The sequence below is a fragment of the Urocampus carinirostris genome, chromosome 6 (assembly GCF_059441175.1).
Source record: "Urocampus carinirostris isolate Australia breed hairy pipefish chromosome 6, RoL_Ucar_1.0, whole genome shotgun sequence".
NCBI classification, from domain to species: domain Eukaryota; kingdom Metazoa; phylum Chordata; class Actinopteri; order Syngnathiformes; family Syngnathidae; genus Urocampus; species Urocampus carinirostris.
In genome coordinates, this window is record NC_142354.1 from 21,297,921 (window position 1) to 21,319,341 (window position 21,421).

At 40.6% G+C, this 21,421-nt stretch overlaps 1 protein-coding gene across 2 annotated transcripts in view; it reads right to left on the reverse strand.

Moving 5' to 3' along the window:
• Positions 1–21,421, reverse strand: part of bsnb (bassoon (presynaptic cytomatrix protein) b) — a 108,847-nt gene that overhangs the window by 58,617 nt on the left and 28,809 nt on the right. For both annotated transcript variants that reach the window (XM_088338261.1, XM_088338260.1), the window contains exon 3: positions 18,497–19,282. In XM_088338261.1, coding sequence (XP_088194387.1) covers positions 18,497–19,282 — 786 coding nt within the window. The remainder of the gene's footprint in view (positions 1–18,496; positions 19,283–21,421) is intronic.

A 21,421-nucleotide genomic window follows, 5' to 3' on the forward strand; every position in this document is an offset into this window, starting at 1 on the left:
CACCAGGGCAAACTATGTGGGGAGATAGCTGGTAATTTAAGTTCGACATGCTTCCCGGATAGTCATTCATCATAAGAGCAGCAATTTCAGCCAAAACCGGGAACAGGTGGAGGCCGACTTCAGAGACATGTGAAAAATGGATTGCATGCTACATGGGGCTTAGAAGAATCACACATAAAAATGCATTTGTTGTGGCAAAATGTTCTAAATTGTATATTTTCAACTTAGATTAATTCCCAGGTTTCCAATAAAGAAGACAAAGGGCAATAAAAAAAGTTACAATTCATATAAGCTATTACGATATTATAAGATCACTTTAATAAATGTAGGTAATTTGAAAGGAATTTGGAACTTTTATATCCACGGCAACCATCTTCTGACTTTTTCAATTAATGCAGCCTCTGTCACCTTGTCATGATGCATGTGTAAATACGAGCATTTCTTAGATGCGCTCAAAAACTCTTCTTTTTTTATCTTTCTTGGGGTTTGGGTTGGTGTTTGGCCTGTACTCGAAACAGGCCTCTTCTTACATTCACCATTTTAATGCTTGACTCACAAATATAAGAATTAAAAAACAGCGGAGAAAGGCATGACTCTCCAGCCCCCCCCTCATTCCTCCCACCTAATGTGTTCTGCCCCGAACAGCTTTGCCAAAAAAAAGTGATAAGAGCAGATAGGCGCAGTGGTAAATCTATCTAATCAGGACTTATTTAGAAATCCCAATGTGTCTGTGTGTGTGGGTGTGTGTATACCTATGTGGCTTAAAGGCAGCAAAACAGCTCAACCATACTATACTTTAGGCCACTGGGAGTGTTTGTAATTATGTATTGTGTCAAGGCACTCCCAATTGATACCAACACAATCAATAAACATGTATGTTCGTTACGGCAACCCATGGTCCCACCCTACAAGGCAGGCTGTACTGGGTGGGCTGACACGCCCTTTTTATAGGGCGAGGTTGTGAACCACCGTTATCTCGAACTACACAGGAATCAATTGGCTCTCTGGAGTGGTCACATCTGAGGACAATCTGCTAATTACCCAGGGAGCTGTATTTAAGGACAGCTGCCCAGAGAGAAGAAGAGATAACCAAGCTGGGGAAGACAGAGCACTAGTTTCTCCAAAATTCTGGGGTAAGAGGCGAGTGCTCAAAATTTTTTGGGGGAAATTAAGACGTGGAATTCCGTTTGGTTAAGCGCGAGAAGAAGTCAGGAGTGGACAGAACCCTGACCTTTCGGGGAGCGCTGAAAGGCAGGCCTGATTTGATTTTTCGACTCGTATCACAGGAAGCTTACCTCCAATCAGACCTCATCCCTCATTTACTCGAACTGTTTTGTAGTAGTCAATAAACCTCCTTGTGTTAGAATCTGGAAAGCTGTCTCATGGGTGTGTAAAACCTGCCTTTGTAAACAATGGGGAATCAAACAGCTATGGAGGGGCCTGTGGCCATAAGGCTCTTTGGCACTCCTATGCCATTTCAACAAACCACAGCCCCAACAACCTCGCCAAAGGAGAATGCCTGGCAACGCAGTAGGACATTGTTAACACATACTTAATGGAGAAAAAAATTAACTTAAGAACCCCCAAAGAGTTGAACAGGTAAAACTGTTAAAATAAAATCACTGTTACTTTAGTGCCAACTGCTGACATGGAAAAAAACGAGAATGACTGTTAACTAAGACAACAACCAGCATGCCATCAGTGCTGGGTGCCACATTCTGTAATCTCAATAAAAAAAAGTCACTCTACTCCACTTCTTGTCTGCAGCTATCATAGATGTCTGCAGATTAAATATTCCATTAACATAGTTATTGAATATGTACCATTGGTCGATGGTTTCAAATTTTAGTCTGTGTGAGACAAGGCTACATTCACTTTCCAACTTCCTTCACATCCTCCATGAGAAGATCATGACCAAAGCCCTGGACCAACATGACGGTACAGTCAGCATTGGGGGACACAATGTCACTTGACTTCGTTTTGCTGAAGATATTCCCGAACTGGCAGGAGAAGTAAAAAAATTCAGAGATCTAGTCAGTCATCTGGACTAGGCACAGCCCAGCGTGGGATGGAAATGAGCACAGAAAAAAAACTAAGGACTAACAACTCTCAAGGTATAAGCAGCAAACCAAGAGTTTGGGCCTTCTCGCCGAATGTAAGAGTATCTTGGAGTTAGCATATCAGAAGATGGTTCACAACCAGAAATTATTGACAGGATAGCTCAAACCACAGCCACACTCGCCATACTTATACCCACGTGGAGGGACAGGGAGATAGCAGTAAAATCACAGATCAGACTCATGTAGGCGCTGCTTACTTTCACCGTCCTCTGCGCTTGCTAACAAAGCTTGAAAGGAAAATCCAGGCCATGGAGATGTGATGCTGCGGTAAACTTCTATGCATTAACTACTCAGCCCATGTGACAAACAAAACAGTTCACAACACCATCAGATGGCACATTGGATTTGACAAAGAATTTTTGTAAACTACGCAGACGAAAACTGCAGTGGTATGATCATGTCACAAGATCATAGGGACTGGCCAAGATTATACTTCAGGGCACAGTCAAAGATGGCAGAATGAGAAGAAGACCAAAGAAGAACCGGGCCAACAACATCAAGGAATGAAATGGTGCCAACTTTGCCACTACACAAAAACAGGCCAGGAACCGTCAACGTGAAGAAACCTGCCCAGAGTTGCAACATGATGGGTGCCCCGACAACCCAAGGAGTTAAGCGATCCGTGAACCGCAAACTAAAATCTAAAATGCAAGAAATATATGTAACATTTGTTTTCCCATTCCAATCTTTTCCACTTACAAATATTTACTTGACTTTGTATTAATGTAATCACACAACAAGGCACACTATTCTCAAATGGCACTCGTTTGTGTAGGTGGAGCATTACAACGTTGTGTGGGGGGGTTAAGTACCGTACTCGAGGGGATCGGTGTGCTCCCTCACCACAGATTAGAAAGACTCGGCTATTAGCTCCCTCATCAAAAATCCCCCCCGCTCACGTACATACACATACATTAGTCACAGCCTCTTTTTATTTCTATTAAAACCAAACCACCCCCTTCACTGTTATCATACTATGTGCAAAAGGTCTAAAAATGCTCTCCCTGTTGGGGCAAAATAAAACATAAAACACGACGGAGAACGAAACAAGAAGACATCAATGTTGCAATGTCAACAGAGTGCAATCCAGCCACAAGTAATTGCCGACTCAATCAATGTCATCTGAAAGCAGTCTTCAAGTAAGGAATGTGATTGGAGGGAGAAGAGTGCTGAGTAGAGGGGGTGAGTGCATGTGCATATGTCGACAATTGAGAGGCAGGATGGGAGTGAACAACTGCATTGCAACAACATCGGTGTAAAGATAGGAGAATAAACAGTGCCTTGCAAAAGTATTCGCCGCCCCAAGATCTTATTGACATATTGCCACATTTCAGCCTTTGACCTTGAAGCTAAAAAAATGAAAACAATTCTAAGAATCAAGAACATGTGAGGGACAATCGTGAAGTGGAACCAAATGTTTTCAACCTTTTAAATATTGACAATGAAAAAAAATGAAAGGTAGGTGTTAGAAAAACAGTTTTCCTCTGTTCTCCCAGCTAAGCCAACAGACTCTAGAAATTCCCTGATGACTTCTGAATTACACAATATCAACCTAAATGACTTACAATGATATACCATGGAGATGTAAATGAATTCTCAATTTTAAATGCACCTGCTCTGTGACAACCTCAGATGTCTGAAAGCAAACACTGGAGAATAGATGGCGTTATGAAGACTAAAAAAACACACCAGGCAGGTCGGGGATAAAGTAATGGAACGTATGGAGCAGTACAGAAACATAATATTAGTAGGGCGGCTGAGTTCTGAGGTCATGGGTTACATATGCAGCCTTCCAGTTCAGAGTTTGCATGTTCTCCCCGTCCTTGCTTGGGTTTCCTCCGGGCACTCCGGTTTCCTCCCACATTCTAAAAACATACATGTCAGGTTGATAGGCCGGTTTAAATTGTCCCTAGGTGTGAATTAGAGAGTGGGTTGTCTGTCCCTGTGTGCCCTGCGACTGGCTGGCAACCAGTTCATGGAGTCCCCTGCCCACTGCCCGAAAATAGCTGGGATAGGCTCCAGGACCCCCACGACCCTACTGAGGATATTTAAGAAATGTGATATACATCAACTTCAATAATTATGACATTAACGTTACCTTTGAAAAATATCTACAACTAAACAACAAACTGAGATTACAAAAAAATTTAAAAAGAATATCACTCGACCGTCGAAACTCCTAAAAAATTTTATATTTGTGGCGAGTTTTGAATTAAAAAAGGTTTTATTCATGAAGATGACGTTGTAAATGATTGTATTGCTTTGTAATTGAGATATAGAATAAGAGAACAAAAATAATTTGTTCTATATTGATAAGCTTACGGTTTTTAATATTGGACCCGAGCGAAGGAGATTGTATTGCACACCAGTTTGTTATTTCAAACATTGTGCATTGTTGTTTGTCACTGTGGGCCAATCATGTTCTTTAACCCCCTGTACCTTTAGGGCTGATCTGCTTTTATAACCAAGGTTATTTAAGTTTTTTTTTTTAAAAAGGACTCGGAAGGGGCTTCAAAACAGGTTGGAATTTGTTATCTTAAGGCCCGTTCTCCTGTTCTTGAGAATTTAAAATCCATAGATGTGTATCTCCTTAGTTTGAGTGTCAACTAACTTAAAACATATCTTTTGGTCCCTTAAGCGGCATTCAAACCAGCGACCTAAGGACTTGATCATTCCAAGATTACAATAAAAACTGAAATCTACCATTGATCACAGTAAGAAAAGAATAAAACGTTATCGCTGGTTTACTGTGTCGCGGATTTTGAATGGAATTGTCTTGATTGTCATAGATATCAACGTATCGTATTAGGTTAGAGCAGACAGTACACAGCAAATGCTACCACAGGGGCAGGATAGGGTGGTTTTTTTGTGTTGGGTGGGCATAATTGTCTGTGTGCGTGATTGTGATAGACTGGTGTATGCTGTCAGTCACACAGCCGGAAGGGCGCACAAGTTGCCACCAAAACAAACAGCGAATCATGGCGCCAGATAGGCCCATTACATTGAATAGATATTCATCAATTAAATAGGACTTTGAGAAAAGTCAGAAGAGCGCAAAGAAATGTTGATCACCATCGGGTGCTCCGTGGATTATTATTGGGTTCGAGAAGCGACCGAGGCGGCGTCGGAAGGGAGGGAAATAGCGAGGCTGCAGGTCCGTCCTAGTGCTAACTGTTCAGTTACACAGCAAACCTCACAAGCTACCCCTGCCGAGCCTGTGTCTAACCAACGCCAGATGCATTATCCATGAAACTGATGACCTAGAGCTACAACTCGTGGCAAACCGCTACATTCGTATATCCATTGCATTCTAATTGTCAAAGAGACCTGGCATTATGCAAGGATACCCAATGCTAGCAAGCAGCTAGCTAGCCTCTCTCTCAATCGCTTTCTTACTCTGAAAGGAGAAGTCCCCCAATTTTATTGTACTTTTGTCTACACAGCATTCATTCAACTGCAATTCTGTGTTACGTGTTATTATTTGTAGATCATGGTTGTTATTCCGTTACAGTCTAATACTTTCAGTCAGTATGGACGTCATCTATAGGTAAGTTTGAACACTTGAAGACTTTTTGTGCCCATTAACCACAAAAACTGAGCAATAACTGTAAACTCATAGACCTCGTGTTCTGCTTCATGCAAACCACCGCTAAACTTCATTCACTTCCAACTGTAAGCTTTCTTAAACGCATGCGGGTTTCTTCAATTACTGGTTACCGATGTGATCTCTGCGAATGTCACCATGCATGACAAGCAGCAAAAAAGGAATATAGAAGTATTAAAAGGCATCAAGCAGCTGACCGTGGATGGCTGTTTGAATTGTCACATTGGGAGCCGCCAGGCTGCGCACGGCAGGCTTGGATGCGTGATGCCGCCAGCCATCTGGCTTTGGAAGGAACTCCTGAGGGAGATGTGGGCCAGTGCCAACCTTCAGAAAACACTTCCAGAATGTTTGAGAATTAGAATGACATGTTCATCAATACTCTGGGACTAGATGCTGCATTCCCGCAGTAATATATGCACAATGTATGCCTTTTATATTCACTGCACTGCACATACAAGGCCACTGACGACTGCGTTGGCGTGAATGGGAAACTGAAATATGGATAAAAGGATTAGGCTTGCTATGTTGTTTTACGGGTATATAGGGTTTCCGAAACAAACAAATCATTAGCTGGAAAAACAGCATCAATAGACAAAGAAGCATTGTGCTGAAATAAATATTGAGTTTGGAGGGTAAAAAGTCTTCCACACAATAGTTTATAGGCAATTCCTTTTAACATTTCATCACATGCTAAACGTTTAGTTTTACTGCATCCCGACTTGTAGGCACACAAAATCAGCTGAAGCGTAGTTATTGCAGAGGGTGTTGCAAATGATAAAAAGTGCCCTTGTGTACACTGTAATTGCTTTGTCACAGCCGAGAATATTAAAGAATAGAACTAAAAGGGAGTCCATCAGAAAACCGGTGTTATGAGACCACAACTGAAGGTCAGATCTGTATGGGTTGAGCATCATTATGTCCGTCTCATTAGCGTCAACATGACAGCAAGCCTTTTAAAGAGGAAGCCAATTCTGAATATTCGCTATTGTTTTTTTGGGGGTTTGGCCATGACACATTTGCAAGGTAAACACTAAATCATATCATTTTCAAATGGTTGCGATATTGATCAGGATCTCGGATATCTCAACCGCCACTGTTAAGGTAAAGCCCTTAATGTGGAGTGTCTTGGGCAAGTATATCCTAGGGGCGTCCATCCCTTTCAAGGCCTGTTTTTTAGGGTAAGGGTTCGCTGCCCCACATGAGACAGATAGCATAGGTTTCCATGGTTACCAATAGCAGGAAAAAAATTCTTAAGCCGACTCATATATAGCACCTTTATCATCTGGTCACCGTTGTTTTTCAGAGTAAAGCGCCATGCCGCTCTTCAGAGATGAGCCGTTTCTCGGCAATGACGGGCAGTGACAATCCTGATACCAGATCCTAAATCACTGGGGGAAAACTATTTTGTAACAACATTTTGTAGGAACTCAAGGATATGGCCAATCACCTGAAAAAAACAAGCAGTTTTTCATGAAAATCAGCACAGAAAAACACAAAAGTAAAGAAAAACAAGTTCTCTAAGTTATCACCACGAACATCACCATCAACCAAGACCTTGAACCAGAAATCGTGGCCAGGTTACCTCAAAACATAGCCACAAATCCATACCAGTGAAATCAAAGATAAGACTCATACAAGCTCCATCTTACTCAACAAATGCGAGACAAGGATTCTCACAGCAAAACTGGAAAAGAAAATCCAGGCCATCAAAATGCAACAGGAAACGTATACGCATCAGCTTTATAGCCCATGTGACAAATGACATGGTGCACCACACCATCAGAGGGTACATTGGACTCTACGAAGACCTGTTTTCAACTGTGTGCAGATGAAAACTGCAGTGGTATGGTCACGTCACAAAACTTTAATGACTGGTCAAGAATATTCTCCAGGTTACAGTCCAAAGGGGCAGGAGGAAGAGGAAGACCAAAAAATAACTCGGCTGACTACATAAAGGAATTAGCTGGTGCCAACTTTGCCATGAGATAAAAACAGGTCAGGAACAGTCAGTTACTTCTTCAGTGGTTCCCCAATTACCCAGACAGTTAAGGGAACTATGAAACATATTCAACATATTCAAAACATATTCACTTCTATATGAAAAATCCAGTCCAAGGTAACACAGTGTATTTATTACTCAGCCAAAGTTTTGCAGACTCCACCCAGAGTCATTTGGAGTCTGGTCGATAACACTTAATGACTGTTAATGTGAAAAAAGTCAACAACACAACATTTCGTTCACTTTTGGAAACAAATCAAAATGTTGAAATTTTACAACGCTCGGTCTTACAGGGTGAAGAGACAATGGAAAATCCGAGTGGTGGCTGAAAAGATGTTAAAAAGAAACATTCTGCCTATTGAGACCGAACAGCAATTTAACCATTGAGTCATGTGCCTTTAAACATTCTGTTTGTCAACTGGGATAGACTCCAGCTCCCAGTGACCTTGAGCAGGATAAGCAGGAGAGAAAATGAATGGACGGCTAAATCCCCAGTGTGTTCTCAGGGGAGCAAATGCGTTTTTGAGGAAAGCATCTTGTGGATGAAATAAAATATACTGATAAATCTCAAACATTATACAAACTGTTCTGGGATAATTATCACTTTTGGAAAGTGTGCTCAAAGTAATCATTTTATTTCTTGATTTTCTATGTTATGGAGCAGCAAACTATCAATGTTCAATTTTCTTCCCATGCACGTGCACCCACGTATTGACCTGATGTAGCATCAAAAATCAAACACAGCTCTCTCGCAGCTCCACACTCCATGAACTATTTATAATATTCTCCCTCATTGAATTATTGATGGGCTGTGTTTCTCTACGTATTTTCTAGTGCTGTGCATATTCTGTATATTTTTACTAATGACGTTTTAAGTGTGTTTGCCTCTGGGTCTATAGCTTAAAAGCTATGACCACATCGTGTCTGTGTATGGTTAAAAAGAATGTTAGCAAAATGGTGAGGTCAACTTGAATGTTATGAATTCTGTCCAACAAGCATTTCTATATATTTACATTCAAGCGAGTACCAAGGTTTAGCATGCACTATGTTACATCTGCTCCCTTCTCCTGTGAGGGATGAAGATGCATGTTGTACACTGTAAATGCTGGGGTAAAGAAAAACGAGACAAGGTTGCTCTTAATCTCCTTGAGAGGCGTAATGGAGGAGCCGCCCAGCTCAAGGGCATTTCATATATGAGCTGCACATGACTTTGGGCACTAATTGATGGGCAACAATAATGGCGTCCGTGCAATCACTATCTCGGATTTTCACTCTCCTTTCTTCATTTATCACATTCGATCGCGTCTCGCCTCCTCGTTTTCACACAGACGCTGGTGCTCATCGTCTCATTACAGATTTGAGAAGAGTGGGGATGACAAAATGAATTATACATCTTGTCGTTTGGAAGGAACTATATTGGCCTCAATATTTTCACTTTGCGAAAATATTTTATTGTATAACCTTCACTACCAATAGAATTTCTTATTTTAGTGTGTACCAAAGTTGATAATATGGAAACATACATGTCGGCAGTACAGGGCTTGTACACCTTTTTCATGGCCAGATTCAAAATGTTTTTAAGGACTTTCAAAGCCAATTTTTCCAATGTTTCCAGTACCATTCAATTTTGCAGGGCCACAAATATATCAGTGATTTACACATGCCATTTTAATCTTGCTTGTGCATTTATAGAGAAATTAGATTTTTAAATCTTGAGTAAATTGCGAATATATTTAGGGATTTGAGCAATATCTGTGTAAATATTTTTCAGGCAAATCTTTCCCCGTAGTAGAATTGTTGGTAATATGTAGCCTAAACTTTCAGTTGCAGGAAGTTCTTCCTATGACAATTTATGACTGGGAAACCCAACTCAAATTTTTTGCATGGCCCATAATAAATGTCCCTAATTTATACGTAATTCATGCACTCATAAACATAAAGTGCACTCTTTATTTATAGCATGCATTTGCCCTCTTGGGCAGGGGTTGATGAAGCTTTATAAGACAATGCAATACAAACTCATACCAGCTGCCGTTAATCACGAGGGAAGAAGAAATGCAATGGCAAAGCGAACCAATGTCTGCGTCATTTTTAAGCAGACCTGTGGAGAAACAATTTCAAGCGTTTAAAGCACTTCACACAAAACTCAAACGGTTTTAAATCCTTAATGACACAACATTAAAGTTCAAGCACCCGTACGGTCCTAGGCAGTAGCTCAATATTTTCATCACTGCACTGCATCATAAAATCATAGGTAAGTTTGCTAATTTTCTGGAATAATTTTACTTAAATTATTAATATTTTGAGCCAGAAGAACAAAAAAAATGTTTACATGGAGAAATAGGACTGTATGTTTGGGTTGGGCAGATCAAATTATTGATATAATCAATACTAAGCAAGTACTTGGAAGGGATTAATACTATTTTACTGGGATCGATACTTAGCCCGGTTACCAATTTCCTCAAAGCGCCATTTTTCTACTTGGATAGCGCACCCCCTCTCTCAGACATGGGGACTTGAGACTTAGTGACTTGGACTCGAGTCGACTCGAGTCGCTGTTTTTATGACTTGTGACTTGACTTGGACTTGGCAATCTAAGACTCGGGACTTGACTTGTGACTTGACTTGCCCAAGAAAAAAATACTTGGGACTTACTTGGGACTTGAAGGTGAAGACTTGAGACTTACTTGAGACTTGCACATGTGTGACTTGGTCCCATGTCTGCCCTCTCTCCTCCAGTGCCCCTTACACTACCTGGCCACTGGCTATGCTGCTACATCTTGCCTGCCAGGCAATAAAGAGGAAAACAGGAGAGTGAAAGCGCATGCAGCTTTATCCTCCCAGCCTTACCAGAAGTAAATGACAGAAGTAAATAGGAAGCACAGCGCAGTGTAGTCAGCTACTGTGGCAACGGCACAAAATTACATAAACACACAAGGAGCGAATAATTCAACAATTCTGACATTTCCAAGCAAAAATTATCAGATCACTCTTAAAATAGTATTGATTAATGCTGCCCTGTATTTACTTGTATTGAATCAATACAAAAATTCCAAGTATTGCCCACCCGTACTGTAGATAGTATGCTCTCGCAGCTCACGTATCTGTTAACTACTTTCTGTGGTGTTTCCTGGGCAAGTAAATCATTGCGGCGCCCATCCCTTTCCAGACCATTTTTTTGGAGAGTGGTTCAATCTAAAAATACAGTATCCTTTTTGGTGATTACGTGTTGGGTGTTATCTTTTTTCAAACACAAAAACTTCTGGTAAAATAAAGAGAAACTTCTCTTACTATGCTGACAGTATGATAAACACATTTTTCATGCAACATAAAGGCAATATCAATATCAGTTCAGGGTGTCTCCTGCCCACTGCCTGAAGATAGCTGGGATGGGCTCCAGCACGCTTACGACCTTACTGAGGATAAGCGGTGCAGAAAATGGATGAATGGATAAAGGCAATATACACGTGCATGGAAAGAAATTTGAATATTGGCAGTTTCGTCTTTTGTAACGAACAAAATCAAGAAAGTAGATGATTGCATAGAGTACACCTTCCAAAAGGGATTATTACCCCAAAACAATCTATAGAGACATTTATCTTACATTGCTGACACTAAGAGATGTTTGTCTTTATCAGAAAAAAAAGGTTTTATCTGGTAAAGAAAAGTAAAATGTCATCTACAGAAGAATATGATGCCGCTATCTGTGCTAGCAGATGTGGATATGAATAAGAATGAGGTGTATATATTTGAAGTAGACAAGATGCCTCTAGTCACTAGAGTCTAGTGGAAAGGTGTGGTGACGGAGCACTTTTGAGTTTTGTCACCTGGCCTAGTGAGACAGCCAGCTGAATCCTACAGACCAGTGGGGGCTTGGAAAACGAGGGTAGAGAACAGTCAAGTTGTCATGGATTGAAAGCGGATGACAACTGAGTCTAACATACGATATATATCAATTTTGATTCCAAATTCGAAACGTTATCTTCCTAACGCATTTAGCAACATACTACCCGCCAGTTAGAATCGGAACTGACACAAACTGTGTGCAGAGCCCTATAAATGAATGCACCCTTTTCTGCTATGAGCTTTGGATTGTGACAGATGAAGTAGAAAAACAAGCCACATAATAACAGAGTAAAAGTCATTTAAAAGTTCGGTAGATTGGTCGCTCCAAACACTGTGAAGCATGAAAGGCAAATCTGGAAAACACAAAACCACCTCGCTGTTTCCATAGTGATCCATGAATGGCCTGTACTGTAGCTTGTGTGACAAGCAGAGACCAAGGAGAACAAGTTGTGGCCATGAAAAATAGCAATGTCTTACTGAATGCCTGTGATTATTTCTGTCATTCATTTGGAATTCATTTGCATAATTAGACTTGTTGAAGGGTGCTAGCACAGCTCTGTATGTTACAAATTGGAGAATGAACAAAAAAAAGCTTTGAAAAATTGCCAAAAGGATGGGGCTTAGCTTGGTTCCAGATGAACATTATGTGCAAGAATAATAGCCAAAGCATGAACATGTGGAACTGCAAAACGTTCGGGTCAGCAAGCTCGACAAAAAGTAAACAGACCGATCCAAATATCGGTAAGTACTAGGATCAGTTCGAGACTATTGTCCTGGGTTCGATACCTCACGCTTCCACCAATTTCCTAAAAGCGCCACTTCTATATGTTGATAGCACATTTCTTTATCCCTCTCACCCAGCGCCCTCGACCACTCTATGTTTAAGCCCGAGTGGGTGACTGTCAGGCACACTTTTAGCACCTCTCCCTACCTGTCCTGCTGCTGCTTCTGGCCTGCCAGGCAGAAGAAAGGGCCAAATCCACAAACGCACCCTTATCAGAAGCTAAATACGAAAGATGCAAACTGGAAACGTGGCAACAGAAAAGGACAATGCCGCTCATTTGTGTGATACAGTGGTTTACACTAACACATGAAAGTTCACCCTCGAGAGCAAGGATCCAAAAAATGTAAACTTGTTGCTGTTCCTGAACAAAAACCTGGAAACTCGTTGTCGCTGTGGCAACAGAGCCAAAAGGGCTTGTCGTTTTGCTCGGTAACAGTTGCTTTAGTATAAGTATTTCATTTTTTTATACTGTTAAAGTGTTTTAGATCGTATCGTTTACACAATTTGAACTTTGACTTTTTTTCTAATGGAAGGTATAGTTGATGTTGAAATTCTTATCTTTGAATTTTTGTTACATTGCTGTTTTTGTATCTAACTTGCTTAGCTTTTGTCCTGAAACAGTTGTTTTGTGTACTGTTAAAGTTTGAATCATAGTTATTATATGGTAAAAAATAGAACATTTTAGTCCCTAAAATCTTTGTGCTGTGTTTGTCATTAATAAAAACTAACTCAAGGAGGAAAGTTTTATTATTTATTGATTTATGAAATTTCAAAGCAAAAATTATCGGTATTGAAAATAACATGTATTTACTTAAATCGGATCAATACGAAAATCCCCAAATTCACCCACTCCCAACATTCGGACACACCCAGAACACATATTAAAGGTTTACACAATTTTCAATTTGATCGCCTACTGAATGTTCCAATAGAAAACTTGACCGCCAATCTAAAAAATGGTGAATTACTGCCTGGTGTTTGTCTGCAACAATAAAGATAAAAGCTAGAAAGGGGGAAGAGTTGACAGATCTCATTATGTATAACTCCATTTTCAACGTTTACACCCCTTGGTTACACTGATTTATAAAATCATTATTTGCGCAGATTTTGTAGATGTATTCCATTGTTTGATTCCCTCTAAAAGGCAGACAACTCTCTCCATGTCAACAACATCCAACCTTGAGGCTCAGAAGTGAAATTTCACTTTGACCTGAAATAAGCCGAGCTGTCAACTATTCTGGGCCATTAAGCCTAACTGTTATGGTTTTATTTCTATTTGTCTTCACATGCAGTTAGGAAGAGAGAGATGTTTGACTTGTGTGAAGACTGTATCATGACGTATCTTCCTCATTCTAGCTAAAGCTTCTATTGTATAGGTGTATTACTTTTTAATCCAAAATCATACAAGGAAAATAGTACACGTGTTAAATTGCTGATGTTAACATACTACAGTTCTACAGAAGAAAAAGAAAAACAGGAGTATGTAATCCTTCCATTCAAGCTTGCTTTATGATCCAGAAGTCAAATTCTTAAATAACAAACAAAGAAAATACTAATGATGTAAGCTTTACAACTCAAATTGTGATGTCAATATGTCTCGTAAAATAGAAGGGAAACTAAAGCAAAAGGAGAAAATGAAAACTAAAAGCCTAGCTCAAAAACCTACTTATTAAAGCAGTAGAATCTAAATATTATTGAACCAATGCATTTACATTTAAAATCTGAACGTTTGCATTTACTCCCCGAAAAATCTTGAATTGTGAAATCTGTGCCAATTTTTTTAAACAAAACTTGATCCCCTGTCAGCAAGGGTCTATTAATAACAGGTGGAAAACCTTTATTCTACCTTCTGCGATCAAACAAAGGGCCTTGTCAATGGCATAGCTAAAAAAGAGATAGACAATAATTGGCATTGATAAATCTCCTTTGAAAAAATTAAGTAGAAACGTACAATGTTAGTATTTGTGAGCTCTGCTCCTCGAACGTAATATATATACTGGACTGTCTCAGAAAATTAGAATATTGTGATAAAGTTCTTTATTTTCTGTAATGCAATTAAAAAAACAAAAATGTCATACATTCTGGATTCATTACACATCAACTGAACTATTTCAAGCCTTTTATTATTTTAATATTGCTGAATTTGGCTTACAGCTTAAGAAAACTCAAAAATCCTATCTCAAAATATTAGAATATCATGAAAAAGTATACAAGTAGGCTATTCAACTAATCACCTGAATCATCTAATTAACTCGAAACACCTTGCGAGGGTTTCCTGAGCCTTAAAAACACTCAGCTTGGTTCAGTAAACTAAATCACTGCTGATCTGACTGCTGTCCAGAGGACCATCATTGATACCCTCCATCAGGAGGGTAAGACACAAAAAGAAATTTCTCAAAGAGCAGGCTGTTCACAGAGTGCAGTTTCAAAGCATATCCACAAAAAGTCTGTCGGAAGGGAAAAATGTGGCCGGAAACGCTGCACAACCAAGAGAGATGACCGCAGCCTTAACAAAATTGTGAAGAAGAGCCGCTTCCAGAATTTGAGGGAGCTTCAAAGACAGTGGGCTGAAGCTGGAGTCCAGGTATCAAAAGCCACAGTTCACAGACGTGTCCGGGAAATGGGCTACAATAGCCGTATTCCCATGGTCAAGCCACTTCTGAACTCAAGACAACGGAAGAAGCGTCTGACTTGGGCTATGGAGAAGAAGCACTGGACAGTTGCAGAGTGGTCCAAAGTCCTCTTTTCAGACGAAAGCAAGTTTTGCATTTCATTTGGAAGTCAAGGCGCCAGAGTCTGGAGAAAGGCTGGAGAAGAGCAAAATCCAAGTTGCTTGAAATCCAGTGTGAAGTTCCGACAGTCAGCAATGGTTTGGGGAGCCATGTCAGCTGCTGGTGTTGGTCCACTGTGTTTCATCAAGTCCAGAGTAAATGCAACTGTGTACCAAGAGATTTTAGAGCACTACATGCTTCCATCTGCTGAAAAGCTCTATGGAGATGAGGATTTCATTTTCCAGCATGATCTGGCACCTGCCCACAGTGCCAAAACCACCAGTAACTGGTGCACTGACCATGGCATCACTGTCCTTGATTGGCCTGCTAATTCCCCTGACCTGAACCCCATCGAGAATTTGTGGGGTATAGTTAAGAAGAAGATGAAAGACACCAGACCTACAAATGCAAATGAGCTGAAGGCCGCTATCGAAGCATCCTGGGCATCAATAACACCTCAGCAATGCCACAGGCTGATTGCCTCCATGCCACGCCGGATTGATGCAGTAATCCGTGCAAAAGGATTCCCAACCAAGTACTGAGTGCATCAATGGACATTTTCAAATGTTTGATTTAGTTTTGCTGTTATAAAATTATTTTTTTACTTGGTCTGAGGAAGTATTCTAATATTTTGAGATAGGATTTTTGAGTTTTTTTCAGCTGTAAGCCAAAATCAGCAATATTCAAATAATAAAAGGCTTGAAATAGTTCAGTTGATGTGTAATGAATCCAGAATGTATGACATTTTTGTTTTTTTAATTGCATTACAGAAAATAAAGAACTTTATCACAATATTCTAATTTTCTGAGACAGTCCAGTATATATATATATATATATATATATATATACATATATATACAGTGCATCCGGAAAGTATTCACAGCGCTTAACTTTTTCCACATTTTGTTATGTTACAGCCTCATTCCAAATTGTATTAATTTAATCTCTTATCTCAAAATTCTACACAAAAAACTCCATTATGACAATGTGAAAAAGTTTTTTTTTTAACTTTTTTTTAATTTATTAAAAACAGAAAACTAAGAAATCACATTTACATAAGTATTCACAGCCTTTGCCAAGAAGCTCAAAATTGAGCTCAGGTGCATCTTTTTTCCACTGATCATCCTTGAGATCTTTCTACAGCTTAATTGGAGTCCACCTGCAGTAAATTCAGTTGATTGGAAATGATTTGGAAAGGCACACACCTGTCTATATAAGGTCCCACAGTTGAGTGTGCATGTCAGAGCACAAACACCAAGCATGAAGTCAAAAGAACTGTCTGTAGACTTGCGAGACAGGATTGTCTTGAGGCACAAATCTGGGGAAGGATACAGAAAAATTTCTGCTGCTTTGAAGGTAACAATGAGCACAGTGGCCTCCATTATTCCTAAATGGAAGACATTTGGAACCACCAGGACTCTTCCTAGAGCTGGCCGGCCTTCTAAACTGAGCGATCGGGGAAGAAGGGCCTTAGTCAGGGAGGTGACCAAGAACCCGATGGTCACTCTGTCAGAGCTCCAGCGTTCCTCTGTGGAGAGAGGAGAGCCTTCCAGAAGGACAACCATCTCTGCAGCAATCCACCAATCAGGCCTGTATGGTAGAGTGGCCAGACGAAAGCCACTCCTTAGTAAAAGGAACATGGAAGCCCGTCTGGAATTTGCCAAAAAGCACCTGAATGACTCACAGACCATGAGAAACAAAATTATCTGGTCTGATGAGACAAAGATTGAACTCTTTGGTGTAAATGCCAGGCGCCATGTTTGGAGGAAACCAGGCACCGCTCATCACCAGGCCAATACTATCCCTACAGTGAAGCATGGTGGTGGCAGCATCATGCTGTGGGGTTGTTTTTCAGCAGCAGGAATTGGCAGACTAGTCATGATAGAAGGAAAAATGAATGCAGCAATATAGAGAGATATCCTGGATGAAAACCTGCTCCAGAGCGCTCTTGACCTCAGGCTGGGGCGAAGGTTCATTTTTCAGCAGGACAACGACCCAAAGCACACAGCCAAGATCTCAAAAGATTGGCTTCAGAACCACTCCGTGAAGGTCCTGGAGTGGCCCAGCCAGAGTCCAGACTTGAATCCGATCGAACATCTCTAGAGAGATCTGAAAATGGCTGTGCATAAATGTCTCCCATCCAACCTGATTGAGCTTGAGACTTATTGCAAAGAAGAATGGGCAAAACTGCCTAAAGATAGGTGTGCTAAACTTGTGGGATCATATTCAAAAAGACTTGAGGCTGTATTTGCTGCCAAAGGTGGATCAACAAAGTATTAAGCAAAGGCTGTGAATACTTATGTAAATATGATTTCTTAGTTTTCCATTTTTAATAAATTCAAAAAAAGTAAAAAAAAATAAAACTTTTTCACATTATCATAATGGAGTATTTTGTGTAGAATTTTGAGATAAGAGATTAAATGAATACAATTTGGAATGAGGCTGTAACATAACAAAATGTGGAAAAAGTGAAGCGCTGTGAATACTTTCCGGATGCACTGTATATACATATATATATATATATATATGTATATATATATATATATATAGATAGATAGATAGATAGATAGATAGATAGATAGATAGATAGATAGATAGATAGATAGATAGATAGATAGATAGATAGATAGATAGATAGATAGATAGATAGATAGATAGATACTTTATTCATCCCCAAAGGGAAATTCACTTTTCCAGCAGCATCCCTAAGCTGAGAACAATCGAAAATAACTGAGAACAATCGAAAATAACACGGGAGCTGCTGGAGTGGCTGCCATTCGTGACGGCGCCGGAGAAACGATTCAATTTGAATCATGTACAAACAAACAAACAATTGAATCATGTACAAGAAACGATTCAATCTGAATCATGTACAAACAAACAAACAATATATACACACATATATGATATGTGTGTGTGTATAATGTCCAATGTGATCACAACCTTTTGATTTATATTGAAAATGTGTAGGATTCAAAAACATAACTCAAGAATTTCCACAATCAACCCTACAAAGGAGTAAAACACAATCCAAAGTAAAGGCGGGTGAAAAGATGCGATTGATGGTATTTTACGGCACCTGAAGCACAACACTCCATCATTCGCACAGGTATTTTCTCACTGACAACGGACAGCTGCAAATTCGTAACTACAAACACCCCTTGGCAGTAATACCCCACGGGATCTTTTACGGAGGTTTATCGATAGATCAGGAAACAAAAAAAGAGAAACAGTTTGCAGGATGTTGCTCTAAATTAGTTCATGGAAGTCAAGCAAAATAGAAAAAACATAAGCTTAGCTCAAAAACCTACTGTTTGAAGCGGTATTTAATTATTATTGAACTAATGCACACCGGCCATAATTGGACCTTACCTCAACTAGATGTGGAGTGGGGTTGAATCCGCACATGTTGCACACTTTGGAGTGACATTGGGTACATGTGTTATAGTTAGGTTGTTCATTGGTGCTGCCTACGTTAAGAACCGTCTTGCAAAGAGGACAACAAGCTTTGGGTTTAGAGGACTCTGAAGGAACAGGTTGATGTTGAGGTGCCGCTCGAGACCCTTGTTGTGCAGACGGAGGTCCTGAGTGTTTAGGTGTGGCAGGCCCTTGACCGTGAGGTCCACCAGGTTTAGGGGTCTGTTTTGGAGGTGGTTGCTGGGGTTGAGTGGTCTCAGATATAAGTGTACTTGCTTGGTTAAGGAGCGAAGCACCAAAACCAAACAGCTTCCCAAAAGTCTGCTCTGGGGGTGGGGGCTGTCGTGAAGGAGAGCTGCCTGCGCTGCGAGTCTGGTCCTGACGGGGAGGGTGGGGTTGGTGGGCGGGAGAGTTTCGAGACAAATCAGGCTGGGACGGGGCTTTGGCCATGCCAGGGAGAGGCACCGCCCCTGGAGGCAACTTTATTGGTTGCTGACCTGGGCCAGCTGGACCAGTCTGTTTCGAAGGGCCTGAAGCTGGATGTGTCTGTCTTGACTGAGACTGGGGGGTCATCTGAGCTTGGGGAGCAGGTTGTGAAGAAACATCAGGTTTGGGTTCTGGTTTGGCAGCAAGAGAAGAAGAGTTCTGTTGTATCTGTTGTTGACTCTTGGAACGTGGTGTGGTCATATCCATCCCCAAAGCTCTCTGCATCTGACAGTTTAGGCATAGCCACTCCTGCACCTTGAATAAAAACAAAGAAAAACATGCCAGAATTGAGTTTCTGCAGATTTAGTACAAGGAAGGCCACACATTTTTCTAGATTACACTATTCCTGAGTTTTTCTTTTTTTTTCTTTTCTTTTTTTTTAAAACGAGTCACCGGTTTCAAAATCTTTCGATGTGACATGCAAAATTTCTAACTCTCTCTTTATCCTACTCTAGGGAGAGGCTCCAACAGTCTCTGACTCTCCAATATTTTGTATGGAAGAGCACTGATATATATGAGGAGTGATGTAAATTGTTTAACTGATTGAGAATGTATTTGCCAATTTGCAGGTGGGTAGTAACAGAGTACATTTACTTGAGTACGTTTTGGGAAGTTTTGTACTTCTAGGAGTATTTTTAAATTCCTATACTTTGACTATTACTTGAGTAAATTTGTGCAGGAAAAAAAGGTACTTTTACTCCGCTACATTAGGCAACTTTGAAGTCGTTACTTCGTTCCTTAATAAATCCCATCCACGTAAGAGCACGCCTGTCTGTCTCTGCTAAGGCGCATTTATTTTGAAGCAGATCTTAGTCAGGCGCTACCACGTTTAATCAATCAAATGTCGCATACTCGTCATGTGACCATATTCAACTTCAGCAGGGGGAAAGTTGTTTACGGGCTATGAAAATACAGACGAGGAGGAAAATCCCTGGCCTCACATCAAAGGCATGTTCCCCTTAAAAAGGGAGCGAAACAACAGCTCCAATATGCAATGTCTCCTTTGTTCAAGTTCATGGGCTCCCTTGTTGTACTGCTTGCAGAGCCAAATAAGATAAGTATGGGGCTTTAAATGTGCTGCTTGGTGCTATATGGGCTCAATTTATTTATTTGATTCATAGTATTTATAAATTATTGTTTATTAAAGCACTTGAATTTAGGTAGCTTATTTTAATCTACCTTTTAAATTAAATGCATTTTTTTACTGATTGGATGGACTTTGATGATCCGATGGGTTGTTCTAAAAAATGAATACGACGTTGACTTGAGTATTTTTCACCAAGTACTTTTTTTACTTTTACTCAAGTATGTATTTGGATGCCTACTTTTACTTCTACTTGAGTAATATTATTCTGAAGTAATGGTACTTTTACTTGACATTCCAATAATATTAATAAATGTTTAATGGAAGTGTTTATTCCAATCAAATGAGGAAAACTGGAACAAATTTGACCCTTAGATTTAGCAGAAACTTCGAACAACAGACAAGATTTGTTTTCTCTAAATAATGCATTTAGTGAAAAGATTCTAGTGTCTGGGTTTTTACACCTTTTTTTCATGGCCAAATTCAAGCACTTTTCAAGGACTGTCAAAGCCTATTTTCCAATTTCTCAAGTACGATTAAAAGAAGAAATCCATGATGAATCATGTATTTTGCAGACCCACCTTTCCTTATTGCTCCAGCGAAGGTCGGGGGGTCCCGTCCCTGTGCGTTGAGCCGACCAGATGAACCAGGTTTTTCCAATGCTGGCGGTCTTGTGCCAGCTGTTCTGCATCCTCTACGGCAACTCCGTGTTGTTGGAGGTCGCCCGCAACGACGTCGAGCCATCGAGTGCGGGGTTTCCCTCGTGGTCGTCTCCAGCCTGCGGCCTTTGGGTCAAACTGGAGAATGGCTCGTGTCGGATGGTCTGGTGGTAGACGAAGGACATGGCCAAACCAGCGGGTGCGGCGTTGTGCGACCAAGGAAGATGCTTGGGGCTGGCACGTGCGGGCTCTGAGCTCTTTATTGGAGACTCGCTGGGGCCACCTGATGTTCTCGATGGTTCTGAGAGCCCTGCTATCAAAACCATCGATTCTTGTGGCCAGGGTGTCGTTCAGGGGCCATGTTTCTGAGCCATAAAGCAGGATAGGGAGTACGGCGAGGTTGTAAATGCGGAGCTTCGTCTTGCGTGCGATGGTCTGGTGCCGCCAGAGTGGTTTCCAGAGAGACTGCAGAGCAGATGCTGCCAGGGCTCTTCTGCGGAGAATCTCTGGTTTTAGGTCCCCATTGTCTGTCACCATGGACCCCAGATATACAAAGCTCTTGACAGGCTCTACGATGTCGCTACCAATTTGGATGGGAGGTGGATCTGGTCCATCACCGACATACATGAACTTGGTTTTCGTCCAACTCAC